The sequence below is a fragment of the Anabrus simplex genome, chromosome 5, assembly GCF_040414725.1.
Source record: "Anabrus simplex isolate iqAnaSimp1 chromosome 5, ASM4041472v1, whole genome shotgun sequence".
Classification (NCBI taxonomy): domain Eukaryota; kingdom Metazoa; phylum Arthropoda; class Insecta; order Orthoptera; family Tettigoniidae; genus Anabrus; species Anabrus simplex.
The window spans coordinates 379,606,447-379,626,682 of NC_090269.1; the positions used below are offsets into that span (position 1 = coordinate 379,606,447).

General features: G+C 38.3%; 1 protein-coding gene across 1 annotated transcript in view; it reads right to left on the reverse strand.

Moving 5' to 3' along the window:
• Tsp (Thrombospondin) overlaps window positions 1-20,236 on the reverse strand; it is a 182,167-nt gene that overhangs the window by 59,832 nt on the left and 102,099 nt on the right. The window contains exons 6-11 of the mRNA XM_067147719.2: window positions 18,248-18,305; window positions 16,611-16,775; window positions 12,321-12,440; window positions 12,143-12,243; window positions 2,663-2,878; window positions 361-513 (exon numbers count right to left, since the gene is read on the reverse strand). Coding sequence (XP_067003820.1) covers window positions 361-513; window positions 2,663-2,878; window positions 12,143-12,243; window positions 12,321-12,440; window positions 16,611-16,775; window positions 18,248-18,305 — 813 coding nt within the window. The remainder of the gene's footprint in view (window positions 1-360; window positions 514-2,662; window positions 2,879-12,142; window positions 12,244-12,320; window positions 12,441-16,610; window positions 16,776-18,247; window positions 18,306-20,236) is intronic.

The window sequence follows — 20,236 nt, forward strand, 5'->3', positions numbered from 1 at the left end:
AAAGTAAATTTTCCGTAAAATGTAAATAATTTCTCCTTGTTTTCTTGACACTGCAAAAGCCACATTATCATGTCTATGACATTACCCATTTTGATCCCCTTAATATTGCTACATCACTGTATAATGTATAGCCTAGTGCAGTGCCTGGATATCCCTGAACTTAAATACTGAGTACGAAGAAATTTTGCTGCGCTGCTTTTCCGTGATGCTCACACAAACAAATATACAGGCAGACATGTTATACAAGATGAAAACAAAGTATGAGGCAGAAATTTGGACTGTACAGACAAATTTGTAATGTTATTTCTACAGATATGCCCTTTAATGCAAAACATGCAGTGAATCAGTGACTGAACTTACTTTACATTCATAATTATTTATCCCAATTCTGCGAATACACTCAGCATGCTCATCACACTGGGTACCATCTGGACAGAGACCTGGTGAGTTACGGCATCCAATTGTCTGATTACCAACATAACCAGATCTGCAGCTACCACATGTATATGATCCCTGGAATCAAAATTTTTAATGAAACTGGAGAAGTTCACAAAATAATGTACAGTTCCTCCTAACATTAACTAAAAGAATTACTACTCCTAATCTACTCAATTCTTTATCTTCAGGTGTTTTTTTTTTTTTTTTTTGCTGTAGGTTTATTACTCTACTAACACATTCAGGTTTTTGGTGATGATGGGATTGGAGAGGGCTAGGTCTGTATACAAACTTATCATGGACTTAAGTATGGTACACCCCTAGCATCCGCCTGGTGTGAAAATGGAAAAGCATGGAAATCCATCTTCAGGGTAGCTGAGAGTAGGGTTTGACCCCACCTTCTCTTAAATGTATGCTTACAGCTCAATGCCCTGTACATGCTTGGTAGTGAAAAAAAAAAAAGATCAGGTCAGGAATAGAATGAAGCTCGCATCTAGCGGTGAGTATAGGAACTGTGCTGGCTGACGAAGCCTGTCACACTCCTCTGGGGCAATGATTAATGACTGACAGATGTAATGAAATGATATTGGAGACTGTTGCTGGAATTAAAGATGACAGGGAAAACCGGAGTACCCAGAGAAAAAGCTATCCGTCTCCACTTTGTCCAGCATAAAGCTCACATGGAGTGACTGGAATTTGAACCATGGAACCCAGCACGCTGGTAATACCAGTACTTATTTACCATTATGAAAGGTAGAAAGATAGGCAGAGTCTTCAATGAGGCTGGCCGATGATCTTCATCCAGCTTCAACTACCAACACTCTAGCCAAATGGATACGTGGCCATCGTAATCTCTGCAAAACCCATAACAAGGTTCTTCCTGTCCCCTTGCACACCTGGCACCATTAAACCACATCTTATGATTGTTTCACAGTTGAAGTACTTAAACATTTATGTCATCTTCCTTTCCTCTTTCCCTTAGAGATTCCACAGTTGGACATCAACTGGAGATCAGATCTAGGAAAGCACCTGGCCTTAACATTAGATAACTACTCCTTCTTTCCATTCTCTTGTCTCATCTATCTCCCCTCTCCCTTTACCTCACAACAACGTCTTGTCAGCTATGACTACCACCAAAACATTTGATGTTGCGTCTTACTTTTATGTGTACTCTATCCACCCTGCTTACAGAGTGAGTGTTGTTGCTTACCATCTGTTAACAATACTTTTGTACATCATATTCAGAGTACTGACATCTTTTTATTTCTTTTGTATTTTGACTCTCATAATGTATAGTTGCTATAAAAAAGAGTGCATGGTATTGTATGTTACTTGCATGTAATATTTTATCAGACTTAATTTTAATAATTATCAAAATATAATTCTCAAGCCTCTGTGGTTCAGGTGGTAGCATGCCGGCCTCTCACTGATGGATTCTGTGGTTCAAATCCTGGTCACTCAATGTGAGATTTGTGCTGGACAAAGCAGAGGAAGGACAGGTTTTTCTCTGGGTACTCCAGGTTTTCCTGTCATCTTTCATTCCAGCAACACTCTCCAATATAATTTCATTTCATCCATCAGTCATTATTCATTGCCTCAGAGGAGAGCGACAGGCTTCGGCAGCTGGCAAAATTCCTATCCTCACCGCTAAATGGGGCTTCATTAGTTCCATTCCTGACCCAGTCAAATGACTGGAAACAGGCTGTGGATCAAAATATAACTCACCTCCCATGTAGAAACAAGTCCTGTGGATACAAACATTATATCTCTAGGTTCAGTTGTTTCTGAGCAAAAGTGTATCCTGTGATTAATTTTATATAATACCATCCACACATTCTTTTGAGTGACTGTACAATTGAGACACAGGACTGAACCATGACAGGATTTCAGAAAGAGGATATACAATGGATGGAGATGTCACTCAACCAAACTTAGCTGAGCAATGTTGGGAAATATGGATTCTAAAATAATGATCTTTAAAAAATCGAATAGTAGGCAGCGAAATATAGCACGTTACTCAAGCAGAACCCAGAAGAAGCTAACTGATATGTCATTGTGTGAAAGGAATGCAGTGTACATAAATGCCTATAAGTATGAAAGCCTTCAATGCATTCAATTATATTCTAGTCTTTTCTGGAGAAATCCTTAGAAAAAAACTTGCTTACAATAGCTGCTAACAAAATTTAATAATGAATACTTTCAGATCCACACTAATGAGAGCTCTCACCTCCAGATTGGTGCAAACAGAATTGGACGCACAGCCTCCATTGTTGCCATCAGCACATTCATCAATATCGTAACACTGCTGCCGTCGAATACCTTCAATACCAATTCCTTCCATTCCTGAACTTCCTGTGAAGCCTGCTGGACATGGATCACAGCGGAATCCTGGATTTAGATTAGTGCAGCGAACTCGTGGATCACAAGGCTCAGCTAAGTCACACTGTTCAAAAAGAGTAAGTATCATGTCAGATATCAATTGAGGACAAAGTTGTGAATTTCAAACTATTATTATCCTAAATTCTAGAGAAAAAGAATGTTATTTATAACACTCCAAATACCTGTTAACTGTACCACTAGATTCATTTTACTGTACTTCTTTGTCTTTGCAGATTTTATTGTATAAAATTATAAGTGTACAGGGTGACTGGATAAGTTCCTTACATGGTACCACTGATGACATGTTAACTGATCTGATTGTTATTTATCACTTTGTTATCCATATCAAGTAAATCTTTCTCTATTTGATGCAAAGGGATGAGGACACAGAGGCTATAAGATATCGAGAAAATAAAATTGGTCTCTAGCTTGTGCAATAACAGCATCACAAATTTCCTTGGCTGCTACTTTCTTCATCTCAGGCATTTATCTGTCTATCTACTGTGGTATTATTGGTTGTCCCTACTGTCTCGTGCGAATTAATTGGAACAATGGAATTTTTTTCCCAATGGTTAGTGACAAGTGTGCTACACATGACTTATTCTTAGTTCCCGCACTCTCTGCACGTTATTTGCACTGTTATTCAGTGTTGTTTAATTTGTGTGCAACTGTTGTGGGTAAAAGCAGTATTTATTTTGAAGTGAGTCACTTTGGAGGATTTTCGAGGTGGTAGTAATACCTATTTCTTCAATAGAGACGATGCCCGGGAAGCATAGTGTGAATATAGCATTTTCTCAAAATATTTCTATGACACAAAGAGAGTTAGCTACTAAATTTGGTGTCGGTGTAGGCACTATAAATAGAATTATTCAGCAGTACAAACAAACTGGACCAATTTCACTGAAGATAATGGGAAACTGTGGCAGGAAAAAGAAGACAATGCCAACTGATGACTGTTTTCTCCTCAGGAGAAATAAATTAAACCCTAGACTAACTGCTGTGGACTTGGCGTGTGAACTAGGGGGAAAGGGGAGCGAATCTGCACATTTCTAATGTTCGCCATAGACTTCTGTTAGCTGGAAGGAAAGCTTACAAACCTGTAAAGAAACACCTAACACGAGAAACGCACAAGAAACATCTTTTGTGGTCACACAGTCATCAGGACTGGAAAATGGAGGAACACTGGAAGACAGTTTTTTCATCTGATGTGAGTTATTTTCAAGTGCAGGGGAGAGGGTTCAATATGCACTCTGAGTGAATAATGAAGCAATAACTTCACATCATATGCAACAGACCGTAAAACACCCCGAGCAGAAAATGTTTTGGGGGTGTTTCACCAGTTGAAGGTACTGAGCTCGATAGCTGCAGTCGCTTAAGTGCGGCCAGTATCCAGTATTTGGGAGATAGTAGGTTCGAACCCCACTGTCGGCAGCCCTGAAAATGGTTTTCCGTGGTTTCCCATTTTCACACCAGGCAAATGCTGAGGCTGTACCTTAATTAAGGCCATGGCCTCTTCCTTCCCACTCCTAGCCCTTCCCTGTCCCATCGTCACCATAAGACCTATCCGTGTCGGTGCGACGTAAAGCAAAAAAACCCAAAAAAAACACCAGTTGAAGGGAAGATGAAATTGGACCATTACATCCAAATACTGCAAAGAATTGTTCCTGAGCTGCAGAAGAGGTTTCCAATGGCTCCTTGCCATACTTCAAAGAAAGTGAAAAAAAATGTTTCAGTAAGAACAATATTCATGTTTTAGAGTGGCCAGGGAACTCTCCTGACATAAAACCCATAGAAAACTTTTGGGTTATTTGCAAAAGGAGATCTGAAAAACTTGACTGTTCCACCAAAGTATGCATGATAGAGTCTCTAATTAAAGTGTGGTTTCATGATGATGAACTGAAAAATATGTGCTCAAAGCTTGTGGAATCAATGTCAAATCATGTGAAAGAACTTATAAAACACAAAGGAGCACATATTAGCTATTAGAAGGTATTCAAGGTATGTATTATGTAAATAAATGAAAAATCTGTACTTTATTGCCATGTTCTGATTAATTTGCATGGGACTGTACATACCAGCAATAACTGATAGGAACACTTCTTACCCGAAGGTATACTGCGATCTAGATGAATTACTCTGCACTGTCCAAAAGAAAGCAGCATGATTTTTTTTCTGGGTGATTTCTGACAAAGGAGTAGTGTTATAAAACTTTTGCAAACTTTAGGCTAGGAAGGCTTGGGAGTAAGGAGATGAGATGCTCATTTAAGTGGTATGTTTCAAGCCGTCAGTGCTGAGATGGCATGCAATGACATTAGTAGCAATATTTTTGTGCATCCTTTTCACAGTACTGATATCTTTTTATTGCTTTTGTATTTTGACTGCCATAATGTATAGTTGCTATAAAAAAGAGTGCATGGTATTGTATGTTCCTTGCATGTAGTATTTTATCAGACTTAATTTTAATAATTATCAAAACCTAATTCTCAAGCCTCCATAGTTCAGGTGGCAGCATTGCGGCCTCTCACCGCTGGGTTCCGTGGTTCAAAGCTTGAGTGGAGCTTTTAAAAGTAGGAAAGATCATAATATGAAGTTGGAATTCAAAGGACAAATTGGGGTAAATATTCATTTATAGGACGAGGAGTAAGGGATTGGAATAATTTATCAAGGGAAATGTTCAATAAATTTCCAAGTTCTTTAAGAATATTTAAGAAAAGGATAGGTGAACAATTGATAGGTAATCTGCCACCTGGACGACAGTCCTAAATGCAGGTAATTGATTATTTATTTCAATGGCAGGGTGGAAGATAGCAGCAGAATACTGTGCCTATGCATTTCCTTATCTCAAGGCCATCTCCAGGACTGCACAAAAGTGAACTTTTCCTCCTCCCTCTGATCTGCATTTAGAGCCAATGCCCAGGTGTCAGAATCACTTACAGTTCTTTTCCTAGTCTTTTTTAAAATTATTTCAAAGAAGTTGGAAATTTATTGAACATCTTTCTAGGTAAATTATTCCAACTCCTAAGGTCTGTTCCTATAAATGAATATTTGCCTCGGTTTGACCTCTTGACTTCAAATATCCTCATATTATGATCTTTCCTACTTTTAAAAATTCTCTTCAAACTTATTTGTCTACTAAAGTCATTCCACGCCATCTCTTCAGTGACAGCTGTGAACATACCACTTATGAATAGCATACAATTTTTATTTTTGTTAACTACCTATTCAAAATATAATTGTTTTTTGTCGCTAGAAATTCATTTTACTACAATATTACATTAATAGGGATATGTTTCGCTCGATTTCCGAGTATCCTCAGCCTTTATAACTTATCTCAAGGTTACGTCATATCATTATTAACTTTACTTATAACTAATTGTACTTTGTTATGATCATAATACTTAGTAGTAAAATACATTAACAGAGTGACATTTGTAAACACAATGAACAGATTAACATTTAAAATAACAGTGCTAACATTGGAATAGACATTGATTCTATTAACACTGATGTCCAAAACACCGTAATATCCCAACAACAATGAGATTTGGCTAAAATTCTCATAAATTTCTATGTTTTTCTAACTCAGTTGTTATTGAGCTTATTGTATTGTGCTACTTAAAATTTGAGTCATAAACCCTACTAAAACTCAATAGTATCTGAGGCTTGAAAGTCTTAATATACGTTTCAAAATAGTTGAGAATGTTCTACATTTCACATTAATTTGATGCTTGCTGCAATAATTTATTGATTGTGAATGGCTAAGTACATATTGTTGGTTGTTTCACCAAACTAGTGTTGAATTGACGAGTTGACATATTGCTTGGAAGTTGTTCGTTTTTATAGGAGGTTGGTTATAAAGGCTGACGATGCTCAGAAATTGAGCAAATCTTGTCCCTGTTAATGGTCTATTGTAGTAAAATGAATTATGTATTGAATAGGCGGAACACAAAAATAAAAATTATATGCAATTTATAGCAAGTTTCAATACGGGTCTAAACATGAGAATAGTTACATGCAACATACCATATAGTCGAGCATCTCTTCTCCTTACTCCCAAGTCTTCCCAGCCCAAAGTTTGCAACATTTTTGTAACACCACTCTTTTGTTGGAAATCACCCAGGGCAACAAACTGTGCTGCTCTCCTTTGGATATTTTCTAGTTTTCAAGTCAAGTAATCCTGGTAAGGAACCATACTCTTGGGGTCTTACACTGACTTTCATGCTATCTCCTTTACATTCTTACTCATCATCATCATCATCATCATCATCATCATCATCATCATCATCATCATCATCATCATCATCATCATCATCATTTTACAGTTCCAGTTTCATGGGTACTGATGGTGAGCCTCTTCCATTCTGTCTTATTGAGATACATTCTGTTGTTAATGACATCCTCTAGTGTCCTTCCCTGATCTGCGATGTCCATCTTTACGATGTCCATCCAGTGGGTTCTAGGTCTTTCCACCATCCTTATATTCTTACTACAACCTGTAAATACCTTCATAACCATATGAAGATGTCTGTAACCTTTCTATATTAACACCTAGGTGCTTACAGTGATCCCCATGAGGTACTTTCTCTCCATCAATAAAGTAATATTAAAACTGAGAGGACTTTTTGTGAAACTTACAATCTGACTTCTCACCCAGTTTACCAAAATACCATTGCATGCATCATAAAGTGTACTCATTACGTTACAAGACTGATATAGTTAAGGGTGGTTTGGACACATATGAAAATATCAGATGAGAATTCAAAGGAAAACTCTCATGGAAACAAAAGGATAGAAAGAGAGCTATAGGGCACCCTAGATTGAAATGCATAGACTCAATAGCAGAAGTTACTGAGTAAAGGAAATCAACAGAAGTAAAGTGTCTGAACAGGAGTGGTAGACTGACAGAATCAGGTGTTGATACACCATACTTCCCAGGGAGAATCACAGAAGAAGAAGAAGAAGAAGAAGAAGAAGAAGAAGAAGAAGAAGAAGAAGAAAAAAGAAGAAGAAGAAGAAGAAGAAGAAGAAGAAGAAGAAGAAGAAGAAGCATTTTAATTTTCAGTTTAAAAATTCAACGTGATTTCACAGTAAATCGTTATTTCTTGAAATAATTGTATGTTCCTCATATCAGTTAATAATTATAAATCTTATATACAGGTATAGGATTCAAGCCTGTAAAATAAAATTTCTTAGAACTGCCCTCCACAACTTGATCACGTGAACAATTATGAGATCCGATCGAACCTAGGTCTAAATGAATCGATGGAGGAAAGACTTAGGTCATCTAGACTTCAATGGTTTGGGCATGTTCAATGAATGAACAGCACAAGGTTACCATGTGCTTATTTGGAAAAGAGAATACCAGGTAGAATTGGGGCAAATATTCAATATAGGAAGGGGAGTTAGGGATTGGAATAACTTACCAAGAGAGATGTTCAATAAATTTCCAATGTCACTGAAATCATTTAAGAAAAGGCTAGGAAAACAACAGATAGGGAATCTGCCACCTGGGCAACTGCCCTAAATGCAGATCAGTATTGACTGATTGACCAGCTGGAAGACCAAGAAAAAGATGGATGGACCAACTGAGGGAAAACGTGGAGAGAAGAGGATGAAATTGAGAATCTGCCATATCTACATACATTATCATTATCATTATCATCATCATTATAGACTGTTATGCCTTTCAGCGTTCAGTCTGCAAGTCTCTGTGAATTTACTAAACGTCGCCACAATCCTCTATTTGCAACTAGTGCTGTGGCCTCATTTAGTTCTATACCTCTTATCTTTGAATCATTAGAAACTGAGTCTAACCAGCATCATCTTGGTCTCCCTATACTTCTCTTACCCTCCATAGCAGAGTCCATTTTTCCTAGGAAACCTATCCTCCTCCATTCGCCTAATATAACCCCACCACCGAAGCCGGTTTATGCGTACAGCTTCATCCATTGAGTTCATTCCTAAATTAGCCTTTATTTCCTCATTCTGAGTATCCTCCTGCCATTGTTCCCACCTATTTGTACCAGCAATCATTCTCATTACTTTGATATCTGTTACTTCTAATTTATGAATAAGATATCCTGAGTCAATGCAGCTTTTGCTCCCATAAAGCAAAGTTAGTCTGAAAACAGACCGATGTAAAGATAGTTTCGTCTGGGAGCTGACTTCCTTCTTACAGAATACTGTTGATCGCAACTGCGAGCTCACTACATTAGCTTTACTACACCTTGATTCAATCTCACTTACTATATTACCATCCTGGGAGAACACACAACCTAAACACTTGAAATTATCGACCTGTTCTAGCTTTGTATTACCAATCTAACATTCAGTTCTGTTGAATATCTTACCTACTGACATCAATTTAGTCTTCCAAAGGCTAATTTTTAAACTATACTCATTACACCTATTTTCAAGTTCTAAGATATTAGACTGCAGGCTTTTGGTGCAATCTGCCATTAAGACCAAGTCGTCAGCATAGGCCAGACTGCTTACTACATTTTCACCTAACTGAATCCCTCCCTGCCACTTTATACCTTTCACTAGATGATCCATGTAAACTATGAACAGCAAAGGTGAAAGATTACAGCCTTGTCTAACCCCTGTAAGTACCCTGAACCAAGAACTCATTCTACCATCAATTCTCACTGAAGCCCAATTGTCAACATAAATGCCTTTGATTGATTTTAATAATGAACATTTAATTCCATAGTCGCCCAGTATGGCGAACATCTTTTATCTTGGTACCCTGTCATTTGCTTTCTCTAGATCTACAAAACATAAACACAACTGTCTATTCCTCTCGTAGCATTTTTCGATTACCTGGCGCATACTAAAAATCTGATCCTGACAGCTCCGTTGTGGTTTGAAACCACACTGGTTTTCATCCAACTTCCTCTCAACTACTGATCACACCCTCCCTTCCAAGATGCCAGTGAATACTTTGCCTGGTATACTAATCAATGAGATACCTCGATAGTTGTTGCAATCCTTCCTGTTCCCTTGCTTATAGATAGGTGCAATTATGCAATTACTGCTTTTGTCCAATCTGAAGGTACCTTACCAACACTCCATGTTAATTTTACTACTCTATGAAGCCATTTCCTCCCTGCCTTCCCGCTATACTTCACCATTTCAGGTCTAATTTCATCTATTCCTGCTGCTTTATGGCAATGGAGTTTATTTACCATCCTTTCCACTTCCTCAAGAGTAATTTCACCAACATAATTTTCCTCCTCATGAGCTTGGCTGTTCGCAACACCACCAGGAAGATTTCCTTTTATGTTGAGAAGATGTTCAAAATATTCCCTCCACCTGTCCAGTGATTTCCTGGGATCTATTATGAGTTCACCTGAATTACTCAGAACACTGTTCATTTCCTTTTTCCCTCCCTTCCTAAGATTCTTTATTACAGTCCAGAAAGGTTTCCCTGCTGCTTGACCTAGCCTTTCCAGGTTGTTACCAAAATCTTCCCATGCTTTCTTTTTAGATTCTACAACTATTTGTTTCGCTCTGTTTCTTTCATCTATGTACAATTCCCTGTATGCCTCGGCCCTTGTTTGGAACCATTTCTGATAAGCCTTCTTTTTATGTTTACAAGCTGCTCTCACTTCATCATTCCACCAAGTTTGCCTTTTCCCATCTTTACACACAGTTGTCCCTAGGCATTCCCTTGCTGTTTCTACTACAGCATCCCTGTGTGCCACCCATTCTCTTTCTATATTCTGTACCTGCTTACTGTCTACTGTTTGAAACTTCTCACTAATCATGTCCATGTACTTTTGTCTAATTTCCTCGTCCTGGAGATTTTCTACCCTTATTCGTTTGCAGACAGATTTTACTTTCTCTACCTTAGGCCTAGAGATACTTAGTTCACTACAGATCAGATAGTGGTCTGTATCATCAAAAAATCCCCGGAAACTCGTATATTCCTAACAGATTTCCTGAATTCGAAGTTGGTTAAGATATAGTCTATTATGCTTTTTTTTTTTTTTTTTTTGCTATTTGCTTTACGTCGCACCGACACAGATATGTCTTACGGCGACGAAGTCTATTATGGATTTGCTTGAAGAACGTATTCGTAACTGCTAAATCCATACTAGCACAGAAGTCCAGCAGATGCTTCCCAATCCTATTAGCTTCCATATCTTCCCCACATTTACCAATCACCCTTTCGTATCCTTCAGTTCTATTTCCAACTCTTGCACTGAAATCACCCATTAGCACTGTTCTATCCTTGGTGTTGACCCTGACCACGATGTCACTCAATGCTTCATAAAACTTGTCAACTTCATCCTCATCTGCACCCTCACATGGTGAATACACTGAGACAATTCTCGTCCTAATTCCTCCAACTGCCAAATCTACCCACATCATTCGCTCATTTACGTGCCTAACAGAAACTATGTTGCATGCAATAGTATTCCTGATAAACAGCCCTACCCCATACTCTGCCCTTTCCTTTCTAACACCCGTCAAGTACACTTTATAATCTCCTATCTCTTCCTCGTGATTTCCCCTTACCCGAATATCACTTACTCCTAGCACATCCAAATTCATCCTCTTTGCTGACTCAGCTAGTTCTACTTTCTTTCTTCCATAAGCCCCATTAATATTGATAGCTCCCCATCAAATTCCATTTCGTTTACCATGTTGTTTCCAAGGAGTCCCTCGCCTATCAAATGGGAGTGGGACTCCGTTACTCCCATAGGTCCGAGGCTTGCTTAAAATGTTCTGAGCTCGGTAAATTCATGAAGCAGGATGCTACTCTACTTACACATAGTCCAAGTGAGGATCTCTCCTCTAACGGGTTATGGACCACCGGTGGATTGTATAGTCCTAGCCGCCTGAGCACAAGGAGGGTCATGACTCAAAATATGTCCAAGATGCCCACTCCCATTCCATAGCAACTGGTATCCCGACTCTCAGGACCACTTACTAGGCCACTCAGCCGTTGCCCATGGTTTACGAACTAGGATGTGACTACAGTAACCCACACCATGAACCATGGACAACAAAATCTTTTTGAATAGGCAACTTTGGAAGAAGCTCGTTTTCAAACACCCTACCCAGCTCTCTGGAAGGGCAAACCGACGATGACAATAATGATGATATACAGGTGTAGGCTTTCATGGTCGATGTCAACAGACAAAACTACTATATTTTTCAGGGATATTAGGCCATACTGATTTTATAAATATGTCAACATTTGAATTACTAATCGGCTGCCTTGTCAAGGTGAAATGTCACCAGTTAAGTAATATCCCAGAAGAAGATTGAAGCTTGTCATTATAAATCTTATAATAAACTGCATAACATTTAACCTTACCTCATCTAGATCGTGACAGGAAGTCCCGTTACCGGTTGTGCCTCTTGGGCATGGGCCACAGCGGAAATAAGGAGGATTATCATCACTTACGCATTGTACACCTGTGTAGTAAAACACAATTAGAAGTTGCTCGTTTATCGGTGAGCATGGTATATCATATACGTGAATGAAAACATACCTGGGTGACAAGGGTTGTTGTCACACCCTCCACGTTGCTTGCAACGCTGACCATCTCCCACATATCCTCGTGGACATGGACCACATCTGAAACCTTCAACTGTGTCGTAACACTGCACACCTGTAAAAAATCAAACTTTTTTTAAACAGAGAAATTAGGTATTAATTTACTTAAACACATTCAATTAAAAAGAACAGGTGGTAGTCATTTTTATTATTGGCCAATATTATGATGAAATCACCACTCCCACAGGTTATACCTCTTCTTACCAGGCTTTAGTTATGTTGCATCTAATAGGCAGACAGACAACATTTTTTAGTCACCCTAACACAGAGAACAATGTTGCAAGATAGATTTCTCAAAGAAGATGAGAGTTGGGGGAGGCAGATCTCTGAACGAGGACTCATCGCTCCTTTGTCTCTTCCTGTATTTTTGATCGGCCGGAGGACACCACATCTATACCTCGTTCTTCGCCGAGCCAATTAGCAAATCGGCTGTCCCCAAGTTGGGTTGACGGCCTTCCCCAGCCAGCCATGTCTACTCTCCTAGTAAGTGATGTAGACCCAACTCTATCAGTTGACGACATTGCTAATGAACTTCGCCGGCTCGGTGTCTTCAGTGTCACTCGCCTCTATTACGGCTCTGTTCCTGCACCGGAGATTCTTCTTCACTTCCATTCTGCCAGTACCAGCCATTCTATCCGAGCTACCGACGTGGTTATCCAGCGCAGACGTCATCGTGTATCATCTATACCAGCATACATCAACGCTCAAGAACCTGTACCGCCCACTGCTCGCCCGCCTCCACCATATACACCACCCCCACTTCCATCGTCTTCTTGTTGCACCACTAACACCATCGCAACTACTTCCATCTCTGTTCCTATCTCTCCCAACATTTCGCCTACCGTACCTGTCCCTACCATGACTACTCCCACTATCATCACTACTTCTACGCAACTTTCTCCCATGATTTCTATTACTACTACCACCTCATCCCATCCCATCCATCTCCTCTCCTGACCTCTCTTCCTCTCCCTCCCAACCCTAAGCAGACATGCCGCCAGGAAATGTCTCAACCACCATCCATCGAGGGAACTTCTACCAATCCTCCTGACAATGCGGCACGTTCATCTTCGCCACCACCGCCATCTGATCGTTCCTCAACTTACAGTTGTGTTCTGCGCGGTATGGACCCCAATATAGCGCTTGCTGCCATCACACGTGACCTTCGCCAGGCCAGAGTACCTGTCAAGAGAGCATCCCGCATCTATAACTCCGATGGTCCCACATTTCTGGTGAGACTCCAGCTGCCAACACACACCGACGTCCAGCGCCTTATAGACCAAAGCATCCACATCTACGGCCGCTATCATAGGGTTGAACCCTCTCATTCTGTTCCACTTCCATCGCACCGTAATCCCACACTACGCAGCCGTCCCCAGCCCATCCCATCTCCCCAATCTCCTCGTCCTCATCTCACCATTCCACCACCTCCCAACTCCTTTATGCCTCCCTTACCTAATCCGGATCTTTTCCATCTTATCCTCACTTCCCTTGTTAACTTCTCCTCATTTTACCACCTCCTAGCCCTTCATCGTTTCCATCACACAGTCATGTAAAGCACTGTATGTAACATCTTGCATTGTATTGCTGCTCAATAAAGCTTCATCTCTCTTTTGTATATTAAAAAAAAAACACTTAGTCAAGAGGTCCCTATTCTCCCCACTCCTTAATCACACATCTCCTTTCCCCTCTCCTTCTTCTATCAAATCTCTTCAACCCCGCCCAAGCTCATGGCCAGAGGGAGGGCGTAACCCTTCAGGTGGCCCGCCCCACCCCTTCAGGCTGGGGAATGAAAACATTCTCGCACGCACGAGAGTAGGGAAAGCTATGGAAACAAAGTTACAACAGAAATAATAGAAGTACCAACAGAAATAATAGAAGTATAGTTGGACCTTAGTGACTGCAGTGGACATATGTCCATAGACAGTTCAAGTATGCACAGAGTGAGAAAGAGGTCCCAGAAGATTGGCGATAAGGCATGTAATTAATATTGAATAACTATAAGCATGTAACCAAACAGTTGGGGTACGTAGCTATCAGCTTACATTTGGGAGATAGTGAGTTCAAACCCCACTGTCGGCAGCCGTGAAGATGGTTTTGCATGGTTTCCCATTTTCACAACAGACAAATACTGGGACTGTACCTTCCCACTCCCAGCCCTTTCCTATCCCATCATCACCATGAGACCTATCTGTGTCAGCGCAATGTAAAGCAAATTTTAAAAAAAACCTATACATCATCATTTTCCCTTATCCAGTTTGCGGCACTGTTGGCACTTCTCCACCTTCTTGTCTCCTTCCACCATTCTTCTTCTGTAACTACATTTAATTCCAGGTCCTTTCTTCTTATTCTTGTCTTGATCAAGTCATATTCATAAAGATAAGAACATTGTTTGTTCATTTCCATTATTTATCAAATCTATCTATCTATCTTACTATGGGTCTCCCTCTTGCTCTCCTTCACTCAAACTTATTCTCCATCAACTGCTTTGGTATTCTTTCCTCCTCCATTCTCTTTACATATTGTTTTGCACCCTTTTGTTAATCTCTGTACCCAGCCTTGCATTTTGCATTATGAGAAAGAAATCTGAGAAGTTTAGTGATTACATGTTATGTTAAAAAAATAATGGAAAGAAGGCTAGAATTTTTTAAAGAATGAATGAATGAATGAATGAATGAATGAATGAATGAATGAATCAATCAATCAATCAATCAATCAATCAATCAATCAATCAATCAATCAATCAATTGTTTACCTATTCTTTCTTTAAATTATTTCAATGAACTTGGAAATTTATTGAACAACTTCCTTGATAAATTATTCAAATCCCTAATTCCTCTTCCTATAAATTAATATTTGTCCCAGTTATTTGTCCCAGTTTGTCCTCTACCGGGTGAGTTAGATGTGTGGTTAGGGGTACACAGCTGTGAGCTTGCATCCGGGAGATGGTGGGTTCGAACACCACTGTTGGCAGCCCTAAAGATGGTTTTCCTTGGTTTCCCATTTTCATACCAGGTCAATGTTGGGGCTGTACCTTAATTAAGGCCATGGCTGCTTCCTTCCCACTCCTGGGCCTTTCCTATCCCATCGCTGTCAAAAGACCTTTCTGTGTCGGTGCAATGGAAAGCAAAAATTGCAAAAAAAAAAAAAAAAAAAAAGTTTGACCTCTTGAATTTCAACTTTGTCTTCATACTAGCTTGCATAAATGAAAGCTGTAGCCAGAAATTTTGGATTTCCCCATAAAAGGGTACGTTATACATTGTACCCATTTCATTTTTGAAAAACCTCACCGTAAGTGCAGGAGCAGAGACAAAGGAGGACATCATTAAGATAAGTTCCAGATTTCATGTTCCTAAGTATTTAAACATAAATATTAATTCTACATATCTGAGTGTGATTTGATAGAATCTGATGATGTTACTATATGTTATCTTTTTCAGGTGGTTTATAAATTTACTTACTCAAAGTTAGTTTTTGGCAGACTGTTGAACCTAACAGTTATAAATTAACTGAGTCATAACTGAGAAGAGATGGTTTCAGATAACTTATTACAAGAAAAAGAAAATTGGGTTATTACTGAACTCCGGCTCTGTGAGGCAAGATATAACAGAGCATGGAGAAACACCACTTGTCACAAATCCTCGACGTAGTATTTTTCAAATCACTGACTACCAGCCCTGTATTCTTTCAAACACTTCAAAATATAACAACATTGTAATGAAAATGTCTTCTAGTGAAGGAGAAGCAAGGGATTTCTATTCGGAACTTTATGATTGGCCAACTAACGACAGTGTAGAATTTGAAATCATTAGATGAGTGTCGCCAATATCCTGAGTGAGAAACTTGGTGAATCTTTAGATAAATTGCCCTCTTTTAGTTGCAACTGTTACCACTTACTTGCATACAGGACCTCATTTTCTTTCAATTAAATATGTCAGTCATTTGGAAAATCCCATAAGTCCAATACTGTAAAATGCAAAAAAGGAATATCTAGCAGGAGCATTTTATAATTTTTTTCTTATGAAAAGTGTGCTATAACATATACTACTGATACAATATCATGCCTTACCTTTTCATTTACCTGACAGTAAGCAAGCAGTTTTTATGTTTTTCTCAGAAGTCTGTTCCTTGGACACGTGGGGTTTCTCAAGTGACCTATTCAAATATCCTGCATACAATTTACTGTAATATTATCATTCGACAGTGAGTCAGAACACTTTCCTACCTGGGTAACAAGGTTGTTCTTGACAAGTAATGCCAGGCTTGCAGCTTCGACCATCTCCTACGTAACCTGCTGGACAGCGCCCACAGCGCACACCTTCAGCTGTGTCTCTACATGCTACACCAGGAAAACATGGAGATGGATTGCTGGAACAGGACTCTCTCGAACCTTGAAATGTTGAAGGCAAAGAAAGGCGAATTAAATTTCATTCAAGAAGAAAACTCCTATAAAATTATATAATTGTGAACTTATATTAGTAAATAAATGTGTAGTATGATTCAATCAATTAAGCCTAAGTCTTCTTTCTTAAATATAGTTTATTTTATGAATGAATAAATAACTTTCTTTGTTATAGTAAAATAAATGTATTTTATATAAAAAATTCAACACATTAAGTCTCATGAATGCTACAGATACTGAATTCAAATATCTGTATAGAACAATAAAGTTTTGTCTGCAGTTGGTCAGAATTTTAAAAAATTGGTATTTGTGCATTGCTCATATCACAAACGAGAAGGAAATGCAATGTTTACAATTCTACTGATGCAACTACTCTGAACAACGTCTCTCTGGTAGTCCACAAATTAAATTAAATACCGTTTGTTTAAAATACACCAAAAATGTATTTTGACACTAACCACAAATTAAAACTAAAATATCTAACATACGGTGTGACTGCACACTTGGACTGCTGCTGAGATCCTTTGGCTGAGACCACCATTCCCAATTGCCAGCACACTATCCTCTTGTACCATCATGCACCCCTTTTTCTTTCATTTTTCACTCCAGGTGTTTGACAGGTTGGTATAACTGTTCCACATGTCACTATGTGAACTAAACAGGGCTACGCAACTCACTATCCATCATGTCTGTCTGTATATATGTACGCACATCATGAGAAAACAGGAGAACAGAATTTAATGAAAACTAGTATTTTAAGCCAGGGAAAAAGACACTACAATCTAAGCTACGAATAATTTTATTCATGATCGATAAATAGTAGTTCAGGGCGAGGTCTACAAATTAATTCTAGAATATCTCCATTAATACTGATCTTAGTGATATGTGCTATATAACCATAGTTGTAGAAAATAAAATTTCCAATCTTTTTCATTATACAGGTGAACAATAATGGAAATATTTACAATTTTATTTATATTCTAGTTTCTGTCGTGATGAGTGGAACAGGCTGTATGAATATGACAGGAGGAGTGAAAGAGTAAAATAACTTGCTTTGTTTATTCACTAATAAGCCTGTCCTTTTACAGACAAGAAGTCAAATTCATACTTCAATCCAGCCACAAATTACATTGCTTTTCTCCGGGAAACACCTACATGGGTAACTTGTCGAAGATAGATTCAATAATTAGTATCTCATAAAATGATAGACATGGTGTAGTAAATATACAATTATTATTAATGAAAAAGGTCAAGAAAACTCAAAAGAATTTAGTGCTATCACACAGAGACAGCATTTGGATTAAATACTGTAGATAATTCACAGTCACTAAGGGTTGAAAAACTATCTGTTGAATTTTCATTTATTATTATTATTATTATTATTATTATTATTATTATTATTATTATTATTATTATTATTATTATTATTATTATTATTATTATTTAAATTAGACACTTACCTCGCCTGCAAGATTCGCACTGCTCCATTAGAGTTCTTAAGTAGTGGATCTCAGATCGCTAATAAAAGATAGAATATTCAGTGGTTAGAATGGTAGCACAATTTTATCACCACAGATCTGACATGCATATAATAAGAATGACTCTTTGTATAACAGACAGGAAAATGAAATAGACAGATTGTTTCACCGCAGCTCTTGAATCAACTAATCCACTTGACAGTTCCATACATTGGAACCAATTCTAATTGGGATTTTACCAGTGATTTATATGCCGTCTCCTTTACATCCTTACCCCTATATACTCGCACAACCATATGGAGAGATCTGTAAACTTCATTTATAATCATGTTCATGTGATTATCCAATGAATTTATCTTCCTAGGTACTTACAGTGAATCCCATGAGTTACTTCCACTCCATCAACACTGTAATTAAAACTGAGAGGACTTTTCCTCTTGGAGAAACTTAAAACCTGACTTTTCACCCTGTTTACCATCATGTCCATCTCACAACATTGTTGAGATCTTTATGCAGTTGCTCACAATCCTATAACTTATTTATTACTCTAAACAGTATAACATCATCTGCAAAAATTCTTATCTATGATTCCAGTTCTTTACTTATATCATTCACTGCCTTGATCATTACAGGATGAAATAATGTTTCACCAACTGTAATTCTCTGAGTTCTAGTTTCTAGAAATGTACCCACCCATTTGGTCACTCTTTTGTCTAGTCCAATTGCACTCAGTTTCACTATTATCCCCCATGATCTAGGTCAATAGCGATACCGCCCATTTGACCTTCTGAATCTAAAATACCTGCAATATCTTGCTGGAATCCTACAAGTTGAGCCTCACTGAAAAACTTCTCCTAAACCCGAACTGTTGTTGTTGTTAGTCGTTTAATCGCTTTTGACTCTCCGTGACCCCATAGACCAAAGTGCGCCATTTCTTCCTGTCGTATACTATTTTCCGAAGTCTTTCTAAATTGAGAGCCATGGCTTCCTTGATGCCATCAATCCACCTCATCCGTTGTCGCCCTCTTTTCCAGTGAATCATGTTTTCGCATAATATGACCGAAGTACTGCCTCCTATTAAACCAGTTAGTGATTTCACAAAGATGTCTAATATCATCAGAAAGAACACTTTCCCAGAGCTTACAAGCAACATATGTCAAGCTGACTGGCCTGTAGCAACTCTCTATTCATTTCGTATAGCTCTTTCATACAAATAGTAATCAGATAAGTACTTCTGATATGATATAATATCCCAACCCATTGCCGTTAGTATATCCTCAGAAATCTTATCAATTCCAGCTGTTTATCTAGTTTTCATCTTTTGTATCATTTTATAAATAGCCTATCTTTGTTATCATAGGTAAATTTCAGTACTTTGCTAGTATTTGTCACCTTTTCTAACTTATGTCCAACTATTTTAACATATGGCTAGCTAAATAATTCTGCCTTCTGTAAATCATTCTTGTTCGTTAATGACTGCAAGAATGTCCTTTCTGGAACCTATTTCTGCCTTAAAGTACCTATACTCTTCCATTTTTCTCTGAAATTCATACGATTTCCAATTTATGCTTGTCATCATGTTATCCTTAGTTGATTTTTTTTGCTTAATTCAATATCCTGGTAAGTTCCTTCAAACTCTCCTACCTTCCACAATCAATTCTAACTCTATTTCTTTCCAAACTCCAGCTCCTTCTATCTCTTTATTTTTCTGTTAAAATACAGTACTGGGGGTCTTTACCATTCCTTACCACCTTTAAGGGTACATACCTGTTTTCACACTCCTCAACAATTTTTTTGAACCCATCCTATAAGCTGTTTGCATTTATATTTTCCGCAATCATAATTCTGTGGCTTGGTTCTAAAAGGGCCAATGTCAAAAAACTTTTTGAGCTATGAGCATTTGAAGTTTTGCTTATAGTTTTCCAATTATTTTTTTCAACAACTAACTTTAAATAACTTTATACTTTCTTT